General features: G+C 39.0%; 1 protein-coding gene across 2 annotated transcripts in view; it reads right to left on the bottom strand.

The window, feature by feature from the left end:
* The window catches only part of ncanb (neurocan b), a 229,684-nt gene that overhangs the window by 112,676 nt on the left and 96,918 nt on the right, over positions 1-20,090 (bottom strand). For both annotated transcript variants that reach the window (XM_055218762.2, XM_055218761.2), the window contains exons 3-7: positions 13,186-13,578; positions 9,458-9,632; positions 7,712-7,839; positions 6,746-7,039; positions 4,642-5,409 (exon numbers count right to left, since the gene is read on the bottom strand). In XM_055218762.2, the coding sequence (XP_055074737.2) occupies positions 4,642-5,409; positions 6,746-7,039; positions 7,712-7,839; positions 9,458-9,632; positions 13,186-13,578 (1,758 nt within the window). The remainder of the gene's footprint in view (positions 1-4,641; positions 5,410-6,745; positions 7,040-7,711; positions 7,840-9,457; positions 9,633-13,185; positions 13,579-20,090) is intronic.

Here is a 20,090-nt window from a genome sequence, read left to right as displayed (position 1 = left end):
TAAGATTACATTACAAAACATATTGCATTGAAATGCAGCTAATAGAAAAGAATTATCTTCATTTGAGACTTATTTTTTATTAACATCTTTCCAGAATCAATGTCTATTTATGGCAAGAACCGGTTAATCTATACACAAGTTGTGGCAGACCAATTTGGCCTTCACCATCTTATTTCCGGATTTCGGCCAAGTGCATCCAAGTGCATTTTTCGGTGCATCACTAATTCACACATTTACATTCTTTTAAATAAATACTTTTTTTAGAGATATAATCCCTTTTTTAGCCCAATAATCGGTATCAGTCAATAAAAGCAATTTTTCACAGAAAGTTTAAAAACAGCCAATCAGTCATGGCGTAATACATCCTGTCAAAATACATCAAAAAGAACAGAAAAATGCAATGATTTTGAGTCCTGCTCAATATTGAATTCATACAAAGAAATCAGAACATTTAAGTATACAAGTTGAGTCATAATACTTATGTCAAATACTTATTTTCCCTGCTGCATCGGCATCTGTAGATTCAGGAAAATTTAAAGGTATAGCGGAAGAGTTTCTTTTTCTGGGTGGATCATCTAGATTATTGGTCATCCCAGATGTCAATCATTCTGATGATATGTTGACGTATAACAGCAGCAGTCGTATGTGCTCGTCCCTAGGTTCGCTTTCTGCACATCACACTTTCAGGTGTACTGTATATGTGTGGTGGCCTACGGTTTCAGCCATTCATTGAAGCTCGCGTTCTCACTGTGTTTTTTTTTTCAAAATGTCTGAGGGTCGCAAGAGAAAAAGTGTCTACGAATTGTATGACAAGAAGTGAAAAGACTATGAAGAAAGAAACAAGACCAGAGTGTTTATGGGAGACTATTTCACATGCTGGCGTGAGCTAACAGGACAGGTTGGGCTTCCCACGCGAATTTTCTACTCGACAGGTAAAGTTTGTCATGCAATTTGGAGAAATCCACTTAAAATCACTGCTAGTAAAAGTTCATGTAAGCTATGATTAGCGATGCTAGCCCTGGCACAAGTCACGAACTGCACAGACACGGTGAACATGCCGACAGCAACTTGTAAACAGAGCGAAGAGAAGAACTAGGCTCCTGCATGCTCTCTCTCTCGTGCACGCGTTTAACAGGAGTGTTGCGCGTGTGCATTTTTTTTTTTAAAGTGGAGGGGCGGTACTTTTAAATAATTCGGGGAAAATCTTCCGCTATACCTTTAATATCAGTGCAACTTTTTAAAAAGTAGTATGCACAGTACATTACTGGAAGCAGAAACTGAATCTTTTAAGAAAGAACTGACATAAAGTAGTAAATGCAGGAAAAAAATGACCTGAACACACAATATCGCCTTAATATCTCTAGTTGCATATGAAAAGCAATCTGGCAAATCAAAGGGAAATTTTTGGTCTTAGGTCCTTGAAGAGGTCCTTGAACACAGAACATGGCTTGATTTTGGAAGGGCATACAGAGAATTTCATCACAGTTCAAATCAACAACAGCTTCACATTCAATGTGTTTCTAAACTTAAGGGCACAGACACAAAGTTTTTAAAAGGCTGTGTTCCAGACAGCCGTAGGTGGAAATACTTGAGTTAAAATTCCTCACAATCTCAACGTGTTTCAGTCAATCATGTGTCACGGTTAAGTTATGACTCAAACCATAAAAATATAACTAAAAAATTAAACACCAGAAAATATGAATATGAAAATTAGGTTATTTTATATATATTACAGCGGGGAAAAGAAGTATTTGACATAAGTATTATGACTCAACTTGTATACTTAAATGTTCTGATTTCTTTGTAAGAATTCAATATTTGGCTTGATATATAATATGATATAGATAGATAGATAGATAGATAGATAGATAGATAGATAGATAGATAGATAGATAGATAGATAGATAGATAGATAGATAGATAGATAGATAGATAGATAGATAGATAGATAGATAGATAGATAGATAGATAGATAGATAGATAGATAGATAGATAGATAGAGACATTAAAACATTATATATTTCTGGTCAAAGATCACAAGATACTGAATTTAGGGCTGATCATTCTGTCCTGTCATAGGTTTGGAATTTCAAATAGTCAGGAACACAGCATCATTCAGCGAGTGAAATATCTGAATTCTCCACAGCTTCCATCTAATGAAATTTAGAACAAGGGAGGAGACGTATAGCACCCAGTGAAGGGTGAAATAGCCACTGAATCCCAACACAGTCAAATGACCTCCGAAGCAAAACATGAAAAGGAAGCAGCTCTCTATCCAACAGCAGTTCCAGAGCACTACATTCATTCCTGACTGTCTTTAAACAAACATACTCACTCTCTTTCTCTCGCTCTGGCCCTGACGATAATCACACATCACATTCAAAAAGAGGCTCTCTAATTGGGTGAGACCCGGAGTTTGCAGCCATGCCTACGGTTTGGCCAAAGCGCATTAATTAGATTCAGATGTAAATAATGCATGCTGACTAAAGCTGGAATTTCACCCCGCATGAAACATTAATGCACCCTGTTGAGTCTGGATGGAGGGAGGCGTATTTGTACCGATGATGACTTGAGAACGGATCGGTGCCAAAAGCCACCATGTGAAAACGACACCAGTAAGATGCTTCAATCCCACCCTTAGGCTTGCAATGCTTTAAATTTACAGAGGCTGGAGCCTATTTTGCTTTCTGCAACCAAGAAATGCTGCTATACTTGGCATGGATATAACAGACATCGATATCCGTTAAAAGCCCTCGAGCGGAGAAAGTAGGAATAAATCTCAGTGCAGTGACCTCCACAGCATCTCTCTTGCTCTCGTAGCAGAGAATGAGCCGTGTCTGGGTGGTAACCTTTACCCCTCAATGACTGTGTCAGAGAGTTTTTCTCATGAAGTCTTACTGCACCTACCATGTTGTTGTTTTTTCAGAAACACTGCAAAAAGATATACAAGTTAGCTAGATAATTTAGGAACCAAGTGCACTTAAACCAGATAGCATATTTAATTTGATGCAAACTTGGAACTTTCTTAGAAGATGTGTCATCTCTTTCCCAAACCCTTCAATGAGAAACCTACAGCCATCTGGAGACATTTAATGAGACAATGATGGTGCATCAGGACAGCATCATTTCAATGTCACTTGTGAGACGTCAAATAATCCCAAACAGTGCCTTGACCAGATGCTATGACATGAGTTGTCAAAAATAACGGTAGCAAAGTAGTGATCTCACATGACAAACTGACACCTAACAAACCAACGCTAGCGCCTTTCTGCTTCCCATTTACGAGCTGCCCCGTCAATGTCCAAAATGACTGATGGGCAGAAAGCGCTCAAAGTCTTCAGGTTGGCTGAACTGCGTTCACGTTTTGTTGTTCACAGAGTCTGGTGTAGTCCCAGAGACAGGTGTGATATGTCAAGACACCTTTTTCAGTGATATCTGTCAGGTAACAGGGACATAGCTGCATGACAACCTATAAAAAAAATTTAAATCCCAAATTTTTTATTGTTGTTTATATGTCTATGTGGTGTCTTATGGGGCGTACACTCCAAATGCAAATTCACCGGTCTGATTACATATAAAGTCAATGCAAAGACACGAATAGATGCAAACTCGTGCGAATAACACGAATTGGGTGGTGCGACTGTTGAGTAAACATACGCAAATCACCTTCGCGCAAGTTGAAAAAATCAACTCAAGCTAAAAATTAGCATGACACAAAGTTAAATCATGTGAGTAATGTAGAGCGAGGAATGCGATGCTTCGCATTTGGTGTGTACGCAGCACAACTGTGCGCTTACACCAGACGCGAAAAAGGCGGAAAAAACGCGCTATCCGCGTAGTTGGACGCTTGAACATTTTGAGTTTACTCGCTTTATTCGCATGTGAAAGCATTGCGTGAAATTCTAGTCATTCGAGACATTCACGCAGAAATTTGCGTCATGGGAGGGGCTTCTGCGACGCTGCTCGCTTCCTGTAATCACGTCACAACTAGAGCAAGCTCCAGATTGTTTAACGTGGCGCGATTTTCCACCAAAGTTCCGATTTTTTTACCGCGGCAATGCTCAATTCGAGCAGAACGCGCCATCTGCGCCACGGGATGCCTATTCGCATCTTTGCATTGATCTACCCCTCAGTCACATAAGTTACAAGAGACAGAGCGACAGGCTACCATTCATTTTCAATGGGAGTGTGCCGAGCAAGGTGGGGCCAAAATAGACAAGAAGGCTATTTTGTGCAAATGCTGAGCGATGCGACAAGAGTCGAAGAAAATGATTCAAGATGGCGGAAAATGCGTATTTCTGTATATATCTGATAAGTTTGGCATTTTCTCTCATATATTTTGTTACTTTTATAGAGAAATAAATACTTTTAAACCCAAAAACATAGTTTTTGTAACTTAACAATACCTCTGAAGTGACTTTTGATACCGCTTTTAGATACTAGCCAAGGAACGCCCATCAAGTTCTGTATCACTCACATTTGTAGCTTATGTGACTCTAGGGTTAACATGTAAATCACTTGCGCTTGCTGCCTCTTCCGCGGCTGGTGTGAACACCACATAAGGCTACTGATACTTTAGGTCAGTTTTGTTCATGGATAAACTCTGGTAGAACCTAAAACTAGGTGAAATAGCACTTTTACCTGTAGATGGGCTAGTGAAGCTGTTGGTTTGTGAATATGATGGATCAGTTTCAGATTGGCTTGGGGTTTGTAGCACCGGCTGTGCAGCAACGAAGACCAACTCTTTCTCCTGCTCCAAGAGCCCCTCGTCTGGATCTGTTAAGGAGGGGTTGAATGAAAGCTCCTTTGTGTCAGGCTCCAATATGGCATTATCAACACCTCCCTTGATTGTTTTCCCTCTGCTTGGGTTTGTCCTGGCAGGTGGGACCATTTCTGAGGTTCCTTTGAAGAGGCTTGACTCTGTGGCTGGTATCCCAGTATCTCCAGTACCGGTCCAATACCTCCATGGTTTCATGATTGAGTTCACAAAGTTAGATATCACGCTGTTGCTGGTCTGAGCTTGTGTAGAGGAGGACGGTGTGATTGAAGAGGGGTCAGGAGATGCATCAAGTCCCATTGCATCATCACTCTCATCAGTTTCCTCTTTAGCCGAGCCCCCTTGAAGATTCTCTTGCTTCTCCACAGCATCCTCAGAGCCGTCGTCTTTCCAGTCAACAGACCGCTCTCGAGGCCTAAGGTGGATCACAACATGCTCCTCTGAGATTTCAGATGATTCGTTGTTTATAATGGATTTAAAATCTTCCTTGTCTAGATCCACCAGACCAGTCCAAGTAGAAGGTTCAGGAAAGACTTCATTTCTTTGGAGCTGGACCTCTTCTTCGCCTGAAGTGTTGAAAGTGTTTTCCAGGGTTTGGTGGAGTAACAATGGCTGATCTTCAACAGTCTTCTCTGAAAGTAGAGAGATAATCACTTGAATGGCTTTAGATGACAGCACTGACTGAAACTACAAAGCAAAAATCTAAAGTTCTTGATACAAAACAATTTAAGAATTTAAATCTTCATGTCATACATTTCAGATGATGGTGACACCAGGGTAAATCTCTGAATGTCACTAAATATAAATTATTTTGAAACATGCTGCCATAATAATATATACATGTAAGGGATTTGACAGAAAAAAAGACTCCTCACTATTTCCAGTATAGTGAGTCTTAGGCCCCCACTACCAGCTTTGTTGTTTTAGCAAAGTTTTAATGTCCATCCATGTTTATTTTTCACTCTTTTTATTAAGATACAAACAGAAATACAATAAATATGGACACAAAATTAAAAACAAAACAATTTTCAGAACTAAATGTCTTCTTCAGGCATCAGTCAGTATTTATTGTGACCTATCTTGGCACGAAACACATCTTGAGCTTTTTTGAGGAGACTGAAGTCCTGAAGTCATTTCGATTAGAATTAGAAATTAGGATTTAATTTCATTTAGGTTTAAGAGATCCTGCAGCTGCCTGCTATTGCTCAAGTGGAAGGGGAGTTTATCCTAAATACTTGACACTTCAGCTTATACTTTAATACTGCTTTAATACTACATACACATTTCCTGTATTTTCTGGTTGTATTCTAATACAGATACTGAGAAATAATTATATATGATCACTATACAATTGCAAAAACAACAAATCTAATGGTAGCATGGTGGCCTTAGACTTTTAGCAGTACATACTGTATGCTTAGAACTAGGGATGTATGATTTTGGGAAGGGCATACCAATTTAAACAGACAACTATTGGCCGATACCGATATTAAACACTTATATACAATACTATCCAGTTGGCCTATTATCTAGTTTATTTTTGCATCAAATATTTTTTTTTACCGAACATGGATTAGATCTATTTAACATTCAAGTGACCAATAATAAGAGAAGCACAAATTAAGATAAAATTTAGCATTTTTTTCTGAGATTTTGAAAAAAGCCCAAACTGCAGACATTTTCCCGAAATACTCTGACCGCATAGCTCACATGAATGAGTTATCTTTCACGTGATTAACTATGTGATTTATAAAAAAAAGCTGGATTATGCAACAGACATGCAACTTATTGCCTTCACGCAGTTAATTAATAATCAATGGGTATCGGTTTCAAAATTCATACATATCGGCGGCCGATACATCGGTGCATCACTACTTAGAACTATTATACATATATGAATTTTCGCCCCAATAATAAGCTCTTTGCTCCTCATTATATATATATATTTTATACTGTACTTCAACAAACCTCTGTAGCAGTAGGCATCAAACAGGTCAGTGTTTTCTGGAAAGCCAGTACGATTGGGGTTGTGGTAAAGAGTCCGTACCCCTGGTTCATCTCCCCCGCAGTTACGCCGTGCTAGGTTAATAGGGTAACGCACGCTGCCGTCAGCCAGCCAGCCGGGGTCGCAGCGGTCTAAACCTCCCTGCCAGGCCAGGTAGAGTTGCCCGACTGTGGCTAGCTGACCTCCCAAAGTGTGACAGTGAGTGGAGGCAGAGGCCAGGCTCAGCTTCTCTGGCATACTGGTGTGAAATACTTCACCTGTAAATAGAAAGAGAGAGAGAGAGAGAGAGAGAGAGAGAGAGAGAGAGAGAAAGAGCGGAATACAAATTGAGGTCTGCTGTTAAAAATTGAGGCAGAGAAAATGTCAGATCAGTTAATTTAGAGAACAAATTCTCCATTTTTAAAGAGCATATATTACGTGAATTCGGGTAAAATAGATTTTTTATATTTGAGATGAATAGCAAAAAGTGATCTAATCCGACTCATCAATTCAATTTAAGTAAATGAGATTATAATTAAATTAAATAAATCTCTGTGCTACCTTCACATAATTCTTTAAAAAGTACACATCTGCCCACATACATTCTTGATGAAAACTATCAATAAACGTATTTATTAAATTAAATGTAAAACTCCAATGCAGGCTCTTCTTTATCAAAGTGAGTAGCAAGGCACGATATGTAAAACATTAAAACTTATGCTCGCTTTGGCATAAAAACTCTTGGCTTCTGTTTCTGCATAAAATACAGTGACATGCGCCTTGTAAATACGAGCATGTAATGCTGTACCCATTCTGGCATAAACCGTGAGGCTGGGCTGAAAGGATAGCGACCTACTTAGATGCTCTGTGGGTTGGGACATGAGCAGGTAGATGTCTGAGATATGGCTCATGAGGACATTTAAAAACATGGTGTTCACTGTAGGCTGTACCTTGTAAGTTGTTGGCAAAGCAGTAGGTGTCAAACATCTCATCTGGGTCTCGAAATCCGTAGTTTCTCACGCCGGGCATATCGTCCCTGTCGCCGTAGCAGCCGGGCCGTGGAGACTGGATGGGGTACCTGTGTAGGAATGAGGGCAAGAGTAAATTCCAGAGATAAATACGAAAGTGAGACATTGACTGTGTAATTACATTAAAGCACATTGATCGAAAAGATTGAGGAAAGTGGTGCATGGGAATGGTGAATTTCCTAAAGTCCAGCCCAAATATTGAAGGCGGTTGGGTGATTCTTGCGAAATTAGACTAATGAGGTGTCATGAAACATGTAAATGCAAAGTAAGAGTATCAAAATAAGAAGCATACAGTTACAAATATCTCTTCATGTACTATTTACCACATGATTTCAAATGACATCATACAAACCAATTTAGTTGTTTTTCACATTTAAGTGGAAAATTTTCATTACTGCAACATGTCCATGACTGGATTTGGGTTCTTTGACATGGAAATATTTAGAATTAAAAAATCAAAAAAATTAAAAGCTTCAAGTGCATGTTATACTATAAACATTTACAGTAAAGAAACATGTGGTATTTGGTGATCATTGGTAAATGTAGAGACAATAATAAGGAATATAAATGTCCAAGAAAATTTTCTCATCCTCCGCAACAATTTTCAATCATTGTTTAAGCCCTCAATGAACTAACATTTAAAAAAATTGCTGGAATTGACTTTCTCTCCAGATAAAAGTTGAAATTTTGTTTGTCATAGTACCTAGACAACTTTTTAGTTCTCATTACCGAAACACGAGTTTGTAAATGAATATATTTAATATAATATCATGTTGCGGTAATGATAATTTTTTATAATGATAATCTAAAAAATGTTAATAACTCTATAGGAAATATTTTTTAAATCCCCTAAAAACATGGTTGTAGTAAGTTCAGACCTTAATCTTATATGTGCAAAAAAGGGGGCTTTTTTAATTCTGATGCTGGACACCTTCTAAGTCTGGATTTCGTGGGCATCACCTGGTTACATAAAACCATTAAAACAGCCTATGTATTTTCCATCCCCATCCAGAAATCTCTGATGTCTCTATGTATTTGCACTAATTGCACGTTTGCGTCTTCACTGATGTGCAGCCAAGCTTCTTTGGAGATGGACCAATTAGAGCTCTCCCAGGCAGAGAGGGAAAAGTCCGATCCTGCTTTTATTCAGCGAGGGCCGGGCTTCTCAGCTCAATTACTAGCTGACAATAAGTGGTAGATATGAATTGTGAAATCAATAGCCGACCTGGCGTTCAGCTGCGTTGATGAGATTAAAGATGGCAGGTCTTCAACAGCGAGCTATTGTAGTTGGAAACCAATGTGGTTCTTATACAGTCAATACAAAATAAAGAGGCAATAAGATATTTTAATTGATATGCTGGCTAATTATTAAGTTGTCCACTGTCATGCGCATTTGATTGAGAAAGTTGCGTTATTCTGTTTTTTATTTCAAAACTTGAATTACGAAAGTGTGTAAATTTTACTAATTTAAATGTAAAGATCTACAAAGTAATAGTTTCATAACTAGTCATGCGGGAAGATTGAGATGACACTCTTGACACCGAATTATATAGACATAAAGCTAAAGCCCTGCATTCAAATACTTCTTTAATGCTAAATATACCCATGTGTCTGAGTCTGGTAAGGATTTTCTACTGTAACAAAACGCTCTGATTTTCTCGCTCTGACCTGACGCTCTGATCCGATAGCCAACCGGCATCGCAGTTGTCATAGCCGTCATCAAAGGTGGCCTGCAGCTGGGCGGGTGTGGCGATCTCGCCAGAGTTCTCCACACAAACCCTTTTGGCGTCGGCAAAGGAGAGTGCGTAGCGGTCGTGAGGTGCGCGGTAATGAAAGACCACTCCTGTTTTGGGGAAAAATTAGAGAATGAAGGGCATTAAGTGGAATATGCACACAATTTTTTCACACATACACAAAACACAAACTTTTATCTACATATTACTCCCTGCTTGAATAAGTTATGCCAGGCTGATCTTCAATGTCCCATAATTCAATGCGTGTGCGTGCGCAGGGAATGAGATTGGTCGAGAATGATCGAGTTCGAAAAAATAAAATGGTGGCCGAAAAAGCGGCTGGAGCACAAATTTTAGGGTTCCCACACCTTAGTTAACTTCAAATTCAAGGACCTTTCAAGGACTTTCCAGGTCTAATACCCTCAAATTCAAGAACTAAATGTGGGGACACATTTCAAGTGAGAGCAAGGTTACATCATGTTACCTTTAAAGATACATTGTTACAGTTCCCTTTCGAGGGAAATTGTGCTGCGTCACTGCGGTGACACTATGGAGACGCCTCCAAGTTTAAGTGCGTCTGAATGTGTATACCAATGGTGAGGCTTAACAACAAAGACAGGGTGACGCGGGAGCCAGGAAGTATATCGCTATAAGAAATATTGCCAAAGACGGCGTTACAAGGACGGAGTAAGTATGGCAAGGGAGACGCAGCGCCTCGTTCCCTTCTCAGGGAACAACAGTTACATACGTAACCCGAATCATTTTCATTTGTCAAACACAACTATGCAAAAAAGCATTTCGGTATGAATCAACATTCGCATACAGAAGATATAAGCATTTAAAGCAAACTGTTTAGCACGTGTATTTAAAAAGTCTATAATTTTATGATAATATCCTACACTAAACAGGGAATAATATAGATTTTTTTCCAGAAAACTTCTTGCATAAAATAGATTCAAGCACTTTCAATGACCCGTATCTATGTATTTATATTTTCAAAAACTTCCCAGGACCTTGAATTTTTCTCCCAGATTCACAAACTTTCAAGGATTTCAAGGACATGTGGGAACCCTGAAATTTAGTGTAAATAAAGATTTTCACTTTTTTTCACTTTTTACACCTTTTGATTGCTTTTCTAGCAAATATTTGATTAATTATTACATACGCACTCTCTGTTTTTATTTCAAACAAAATTCACGCTGCCTATGGAGGCTGTCCGAATGTGTTTCCCGGAGCACAAACGCTGCCCCCAAAGTTAATGCCCCCTGAGGCACCTGGCTGAGCTTTCGGACGGAGCCATGGTTTTCCAGCACAGTTGAGGGATGCCATTTCAGTCCGGTGCACAAATTTTGGGAACACTTTTGAACTGTCCATCAACTATTCGTAGATCAAATCTTTCGCTGGATTCTACCGTACCTTTCATTTTCTCCACCCTCACAATTCCCACGTCCCTTCCCAGGAAAACACACAAAAGAAAAAAACTCAAAGCCAGGTAGGCTAATTTATGGTGAAATACTTCAAATGTGGTCTTGGAAGAAAGATCTCTGTCTTCTAAACAATACCCCCCGTTCTTTCTCAAAAACGTCCGTTACCCGTGAAGCCCCACTTCAAAGAGGCATGGAAGGAAGACTTCTCCTTCATTTTCTATTTCTATTTTATTTTCTCTCTTCCTTCCCTTTTGGAGTTTACCACTCATAAAAAATATTCACTGTCTTTGACAAGCATCTGGGAATATAATATGTTGGACTTTCAATCCTCTGAGGGAAGCCACGGCTTATTAAAAATTGGGTTAGAGATTCTGCAACTACCTTCCTGAAGACATAATCCAAGCAAGGTCAGATACATGTCTACTTGGCTATATTGCTAAATGTCCTATATATATTCAGATGAAAATCATATACAGTCTTCGTTGAAGCTAGTTATTGTAGTTCCTGTAGTATTGTACAATATAGTTGCAGATGCATTAGCTGTAGCTCAACTAGCTGACCTTGTGAAACCATTGTGTATATTGGCCATCAACACATACTGTACAGTAGTACTCTCTCATAGGTTTGCGTCTCAGGGAATACACAAATGTGTGGTAGTGTTTGCTCTCTCTAACGAAACTAAATGATCACTTACAAGAAAATATCAAAACGACGGTGAAAGACGGTGTCGCGGTGGGCAAGTGATCTAACCGGTGAGAGGCTGAAGCACCGGTAATCACAGTTTCAATGACTATCGCGACAAGCCTACCGATCATCATATATTACTTTATATAAAATAAAATTTGAATTTATCTGGTCTAAAATGGTTATTTCTTTTATTCAAATGTTGTTGAATCCCCTACTTTACTCCAGCACTCCCTGTTTGAAATAAAAACTAGAAATAATCTTATGTACAAAACTGCCGAACAGAAAGTTCATCTGTTCCGAGTCACAGAAATGTACAGACATCCACATGTATGGTATTAATATTGCATCTGCACTTGTTAAATTTTAACCGGCAGTCAGGGAGTGAGTTAGAAGGAGTGACGGTCCATTTCGTTCCCGTTGCTGTTGGGTGGCGCCTCTAACTTTAAATTTGTCATGAACTGGGAGATGAGGTTTGCCAGTTAATGTGTAGAAAAGTGCAAGAACGAATCCCTTGACAGACCGTTTGCTGAACGACATCTAACTGCATTTAAATTTTGGCACAAGCTTCAAATAGAACAGCTGTTTGGTCTACGTCTTCTTGATCTGATCTGATAGAGTCTTTTGCGATAAACAGCAGATGTGGAGGAAAGTAATCCTCGTCACTAGTGACTATAATTATGCACGTTTTTAAATAGCACATTTAGTCATTTTGTGAGGGTTTTTTTACCCAGAGGCCTAAAAAAGCAGCGCTAAGAGTTTTTGTGCACAAAACAAACTTTAAAGGGACACTCCACTTTTTTTGAAAATATGCTCATTTTCCAGCTCCCATAGAGTTAAATATTTGATTCTTACCATTTTGGAACCCATTCAGCTGATCTCCGGGTCTGGCGCTAGCACTTTTAGCATAGCTTAGCACAATCCATTGAATCTGATTAGACCATTAGCATCGCGCTAAAAAATAACCAAACAGTTTCAATATTTTTCCTATTTAAAACTTGACTCTTCTGTAGTTACATTGTGTACTAAGACCGACAGAAAATTAAAAGTTGCGATTTTCTAGGCTGATATGGCTAGGAACTATACTATGAAACTGGCGTAAAAATCAGTGACTTTGCTCATGTAACATGGCTGCAGCAGGCGTAGTGATATTACGCACTGCCCGAAAATAGTCCCCTTGGTTACTTACAATGGCAGGGGACTATTTTCGGCCAGTGCGTAATATTCCTACGCCTGGCGCAGCCATGTTACATCAGCAAAGTACAGTAGAGTCAAGTTTTAAATAGGAAAAATATTGTAATAACTCTTTGGTTATTTTTTTAGGCGTGATACTAATGGTCTAATCAGATTCAATAGATTATGCTAAGCTATGCTCAAAGTGTTAGCGCCAGACCCGGAGATCAGCTGAATGGATTCCAAAACGTTAAGAATCAAATGTTTAACTTTAGGGGAGCTGGAAATGAGGACATTTTCAAAAAAAAGTGGAATGTCCCTTTAAGGCATCAAATTGATCATGTTCACATGGTTGTGGTGGTGTACCACTGTACGTTACCTGTAACCTGCAGGGGGATTGTGTCTTGTTCGTCATTAATCCCGACCACGACTTCGCAGCGGTACATTCCCGAGTCACTTGAACGCAGGCCCATGAGTGCCAAGCTGGCGTTGTAGCGGTTCCCGGGGTACCCCGGCAAGGTGACGCGGCCCTGGAAGGCTTTCTTCACCTTGATTATATTGTCTTTAGCCACAAGAATTGATTGCTGCTTCTGGAGACCATCCGGGCCACGCTGACCCCACAGTTTGGTCCACTTAATGCGTGGAGGTTCATGAGAGGGACTCGGGTGCAGGGTGAAAACGCAGGGCAGGAGGGCTGTACCCGACAGCGGCTCCTGGACCCTCTGGTGGGTCACCTTACGCATGTTCACCAGTGTGTCACAACTTACTGTCCCTAAAAAAGAGAAAAGACAATTATTAGACAATTAAGGCGCAAAACTGTGACAAACTGCGCTGCTTGAATTTTGATCTTTGATTCAGAAGAAAGAAATATCAATGACGTTGTGGTTCGAGAGAGATATACCAAGTAGTTTTGCTAAAATCAATATCCATACATTATGCAATACCATATGATATATTATTTAGGCCTATATAACCCTATTTACAGTGCAACTTATAAATTCTGCAAACCATGGCAGCACCAACCGTGCAACCCAATGGAGTTATTTCACTGGTAATAATCCCTTTAGTCTCGGTGGAAAAAAATCAATAGGAGGCATGAACAAAAAGGCAGTTGATGCATAGACGAAACCCCAAGCGCAGCGTAGTGTAGCGATTCTTTCTCACCCTCAAGTGAAACGCAATTCATAATGTATACACATGCATTAGAGCTTATCGCATTGCACACAGCGCTCGCCATCATTCTCACTTCCATGTGGAAAGGTGAGGGTGTAATTGCTGTGAGACAAATTGTATGAATGAAACCGGGGTTAGGACTGAAGAAGAGAGGGAGCTGACTTGTGCGAAAAATTCATAGATTCATTTTCATTAGAGTCGGCTTTCGCTCGGCACCTCGCGCCTAGCCTCACCCTGCTGTTATTTGATTTGATTTCGTGTAAAAAAGGGAGTCTTCTACCAATCGTCGAGAGAGGAAATTTCATTTCTCCTGACCCAATAAGTCCCAACCATAATTAAGAATGAGAGATTGGAAAGATGGCTGGTGGCAATGTCTTCATCGTGGCTTAAAGGAACAGTTCACTCACAAATGAACCCATGTGGCTTCTTATGCAGGGGGAACTCTTAAAGAATATCCTCGATAATCTTTTCAATTTAATGAAAGTCAAAGCGGTCTGCCTGTCATACTTTAAACTGACAAAAATTACTCTATTTTTCGCTATTTATTTGATAGCTGTATGTCATGGTGGAAATTTTCATTTTCGGTAAACTATTCCATGAATGTTATTTTCCATTTACTTCCATTTGGTTGGCTACTCTCCATCTTTTTAGAAACATCAGCCTGATGTCCTATGTGATTGCATCCATCTCTGCATGTGTAGATGGAAGATGACCGCGAGTGATGGCTGCCCTAAAGTATGCGACACAAAAATGACTAGGATTGCACGGACACACATAATAACTGGGATCGAAAACATACCACCCCGGCAATCATCTATAATATATCTCTCACAGTTGAGAATTAATATAATTCAATAAAAACTGTTGCTGCTGCCTGTACGGTGGCAAAAGAAATACTATTTTGGCTGATGTTGTGAGTTTGCAATCTGGACTGATTTAAAACAACACTGGGTACCATTAAACGATACAAAACACAAGAAATAGACAACAAATATTTCTATTGTGTCATCCTCTCTTTTTGCAAAAACAAACATGCAGTAAATCTGGTAACTGAATAATGAACGAATTACTCTTTTGAGAGGTGAACTAATAAGAGATTTTTTAACTAGATTTGTTTTTCTGCATTAAAGCTTTTTTTAATTTTCGAATGCTGTGTTTAAATATTTAATCTTTTTACAAGTGATTAAGTTTTTTAAAAGTGTAAAACTTTAATGAACAGTCTAAGCAAATACATTTCAGAAAGGCTGATTTTAGCTAAAAGGTGAGTAGGCGAGTAGTTTGAAAGATCTGCTTTTAATAAATCAGTCAAAGTTTATTTAATTCCACAATAACATCACATGAATCATAATCAACTACGACCTAAATTTATTTTTAGTTAAATATAAACTAGGGATGCTCCAATCAAGGGTGTGCTCCGTTCCTAACAGCGTGTGGCGTCTTCACATCCCCATCAAACAGCGTATTCAACGCTATCGCGGACAATTGCATCCTCATGCCGAAAGTTTATTATTTGCATGTTTTGACTGTTTAAACTTTTATTTTCCTCAGAGACGGGCAGCCTGTCATCAGTGCACGTGTATAGAGCAATTTATCTCACGTCTTAAAGCTACAGTATCCTAATTCATCTCTCAATAAAGTCACTCTCTGCTTTTCACTGAAGAACTGTTGTAGTTTATACAAATGCGTGCATATTTAATTCATACAGTAAAGACTGTGAAGTGTTTAATTTTCAGTACTTTTAACAGACATAAACCTTTTTAGGGCAAATTACATTTCTCTTTGCATAGAAATATTTGTTGTGCTTATTTATTTAATTCTCTATTAAAACAATAATATACCTAATTACTGCAAGTAATATAACAAACGCAACATCTGTGGTATTACTTTATCTAGAAAAAATATTAACAGTTAAAGTCATCAAAGAGCTTGCATATCAGCTTAAAGAATCGGTATCAGAATTGGTATCGGCCATAATCACGAAGACAACTAATCGGTTATCCGTATCGGCTGCAAAAATCCTAATTAGAGCATCCCTAATATAAACGAATGATGAGTTAAGACATGTACTAATTATAAACTAATAAAGAGTCCTCATTAAGTTCAACACGACTTTTATAAATTCTTACACGAATAAAGATTACCTTAGTTTCATACCTGTTAATTAATACAGTTGAGCTCCCCCTTGCAAAATAAAAGAGATCACACAAATTGCAGTTTGTTAAAATAAAGAAAGTACTGTTATTGTAAAATGTAACCCATAATTATTATGTACAAATAAGATGTTGCACTGCATTTTAAACACCAGTCCAATGTTGTCTACAAGCATGGTATAGCATCCATCCCACACGTTTACAGAATGCTGAAAGTTTCATTGCTTTGCTTGGGAGTCTCATGTGGCATTGGGAAGCCCTGCTGCGTTACCACAAATAAATTGCCCTGTGCCCCTGTTTACAAAATCTGGTGATCTGCTACAGACTGCTTTTAAAGTTGCAGTGTGCAAATTTTAGATGGATCTATTAACAGAAATGCAATATAATATACAGTACATAACTATATTTGTAGTGGTTTATGAAGACATTACACAATAAACTTTTGTTTTTATTTAAATTAGCCGTTTTTATCTACAAAAAAAATCCATGCCGATAGTTTTTCCGAGTGCTTCCGTTGCTTCATATCATTATGTTTCATATCATCCCAAATGTTTTTAATATTATGATTATTACAATCGATTTGCATTCGTTTATTTCCAGCTGGTTACTTTTATCCATATTTTAAGTTAATAACGAGAGAAAGCAAACTATATGCAGCTGTCGGCTATACATTAACATATCCAATTAATCAAAGTCTTAAATTCAATTCTTTTTTACCATTACTGCAATACATATTTTGTTATTTTGATTAGATAATCATTAAGTATTAAAACAGAAGCAAATAAATTACAAGGCTATAATATACATTTATGTCATTTCAATTTTACAAGTGGAATATTTCAGAGAAGTATTTACTTTAATACTTTTTTATATATAATTAATATATTATATAATGAATATCATTTTACTTATACATTTATTTCATTTAGCACATTTTAATGGTTCAGTACTGTTGCTTTATTACTTTCCCTTTTGAGTGTTATGTTTATTTTTTATCCAGTATCCGTTATAAAAATTATTAATTAATCAGTTATCAGCAAGTAGGGACCAACTATTAGTACATTCACACAGGGTGTAAATGTTAATGATTGACGGTGGACGGGATTAAGCCTGGCCAACAGCCAATCACAGTGGCCGCAACAACATGCTCCTCTGTTCTCCGGTCTTGCATAAATCTAATTGGCTGGCTCTGCCTCTGTTATTTGCATAAGGCGATCTGATTGACTGACGCACACGTTGACGCTTGAAAAGTTGAGAAATGTTTAACTTCTGCTGCAAGCAACGCCAGTGACGTGAAGTTGACAGATCCACAATTCAGTTCGGCAATGAATGACGTGACCCATTAAAACTAAATGAGAAGCGTTAGGGGGCGTTCACACCAAAGCTTTTATGCCCGCGGCCGGCGCATGTTTTCAATCGATTGACTCTGCATTTTACAAATAAGCCAGCAGCTAGCGTTTTTTTTCCATGCTGAAAACCGGCGCTCTGCGTTTTTTCCGCGCTCGGTGCTGAACGTCGAGAGTTGAAAGAGATTTAACTTTTAATGAAAAGCTCCGCTCGTCAAAGTCAGTTCTCACACGGCCATCCAATCACAATGGAGGAGGGGCGGGACATTACCACAGCAACCAACCGGCTCACAGCTCAAGTATCAGAGCTACCCAAGCGCTCGGCTGTACCCAAGGCGTTTTCAGCCGCCTTTAAAAGTTTTGCTGTGAGCCGGTTGGTTGCTGTGGTAATGTCCCGCCCCTCCTCCACTCTGACTGAGAACTGACATTGACAAGCAGAGCTTTTCACCCAAAGTTGAATCTCTTTTAACTCTCGATGCTCGGCCACAGGCGTAAAAGCTTTGGTGTGCACTTTTACCTCGTGTAAATGTACTGTTTGGTATCGGTAAAATCTGTCGACCTCCAGTCCTCTCATAGATATGTACACTAGATGTCGCCTTGGCTACGGCAGTTCATTGGACCGAATGCGTCAAACAGGGCCGCCATCTTGAAACAGGGGAATCCCGCCTCAGCGTCATTGTAGGCAATGGTGTAACAGAAATAAAATCACCATAAATCGTCATGAACGCGACGATTTTCTTGGTTTTCTTTTGGTTCGTTTCAACAGTCAGACATGGATTTAGCATTTAGTACAGGAAAAAATAAAAGTTTTGATTTTATGAAAATTTACTTTTTCTAACTGTAATGCATAGTGTTAGTAGCCCTTTCATCCATGCGCAGCACAAAAGTCCGGCATCGTCCATGAATTCAAAGTACAGGCGGACATAGCAGCTTTACCTAGATACTTCCTATGACAAGACCCCTGTCTTGACGCATGCTCAGAGCCCCAAGGCGACATCTAGTGTATATATCTATGCAGTCCTCTTACATGGAAGTCGCAATTTTGCACCGCCATGTTTTAACAGTAGCCCTAAACTGCTCTACAGAGCGCGTTTTGTCACTCAGGTGATGATATGTTTGTCCTGTGGCGTCTACTATAGCTTCTCTATGTGTTCTAAAAGGGAGGGGTGAGTGCTGGACTGAGCTGATCAAATCTACACAGTGCACCTTTAAAACCATAGCTTTACTAATAGAAATTATTAAATTGAAAGACTTTAAACCCTGTTACTGTAGATTGTGTTTATTACTACAAAACAATGTGTTTAATACTATGCAAATACAGCTAAATCCTGCTGAATGTAAAACAGTATTTAGTCAGGATAACATGACACTTTTAAATGTGCACTGTAACGTTAAGTCTGACGCTATAAATTCATGCATGATGACATTTTCAGATAATGTTTTGTCTGGCAGGCAACATTCATTTACGGGGTAATAGTGGTAGAGATGATGGCAGCCCACTCTTGTCTCTACAGCCGGCGAACGGCACTTATCTCTTGTCCTCGCTAAAAAATAGACTGTACATAGGTGAAAAAGCTACAGCGAGTGCTTGACAACATCGACGCGAGGGGTAAATGGAGGTGCAATTTTCTTGTTCAATCACGACACGCCATCTTCACAAACATGTCGTGCAGCAAATCGTTCGGTCGAGGGGAATGATTCGATTTCGGTGCGATCTAAAGGTTAGACTGATCCTGAATGAGCTGCGGGGGTTCTACATTGAGGTGAGGTATTAATGTTGGTCCCTGATGACAATAACTTAATTGATTGCACCAAAACAGATGCTATATTACATGCACACTAAAACACGCATGGTGCTCCAAAAGGTGAGAGAGAACGAAACTGATTTGCATTAGTGTTGTGAAACAGAACTGAGCTGTGAGGGAACAGACTCCTCCATTTTTCCAGCAGATCTTGTCACAAATACAAAGAAAGAAAGCCCACACTTTCATTTCACCCGTCTCCAGGGAAGTGATGCTCACGATAATGGAAAGGCACTGAAATGACTTCCTGTTGTCTGAATTTATGCTTGAGTAGAATGTAAGCAGTCCTTCTTGATTTGCAAGGCTGCCGAGTATGACTCTGTTGACCCGAATCTTCAACACAAACCCGCATGCAAACAGCTCAGCAATGTTTATTGCATTTTTAACCGCTTGCTCAAACGCATTCAAACAGATATGTGGTGAGTTAGGCTCCTTTCCAGATATAGTAAAACCCAACTGTGCAAAACTGTTACGTATTTCTCCAATCGTTTTTTAAGCTTGGTCCAATTTACCAGATTAAACAGAAAGAAATCAATTGCGGATACCTTCTGAAAAAACTAATTACGAATCAGAGCCGTGGCTAAAAATTGCTTCGGTCCCACGTGGTTAAATAATGAACGTATGAAGCATGGAATCGTATAAGATATAGCAAATCTGCATTTAGATGGAAATGTTTTTACAAGCATAACCCCCTAGAGATTACCCTTTTGTTTGTAAATCTGCTGTTGTTTCTAATCTTTAGCCTTCCAGCTGAGATCAGGTAAAAAAAAAAGGGGGCTATAGGGGTGATGGAGATGTACTAGCCAGAGATTT

The sequence above is a fragment of the Misgurnus anguillicaudatus genome, chromosome 23, assembly GCF_027580225.2.
Source record: "Misgurnus anguillicaudatus chromosome 23, ASM2758022v2, whole genome shotgun sequence".
NCBI classification, from domain to species: Eukaryota; Metazoa; Chordata; class Actinopteri; order Cypriniformes; family Cobitidae; genus Misgurnus; species Misgurnus anguillicaudatus.
This window is presented reverse-complemented; position numbering and strand designations above follow the sequence as displayed.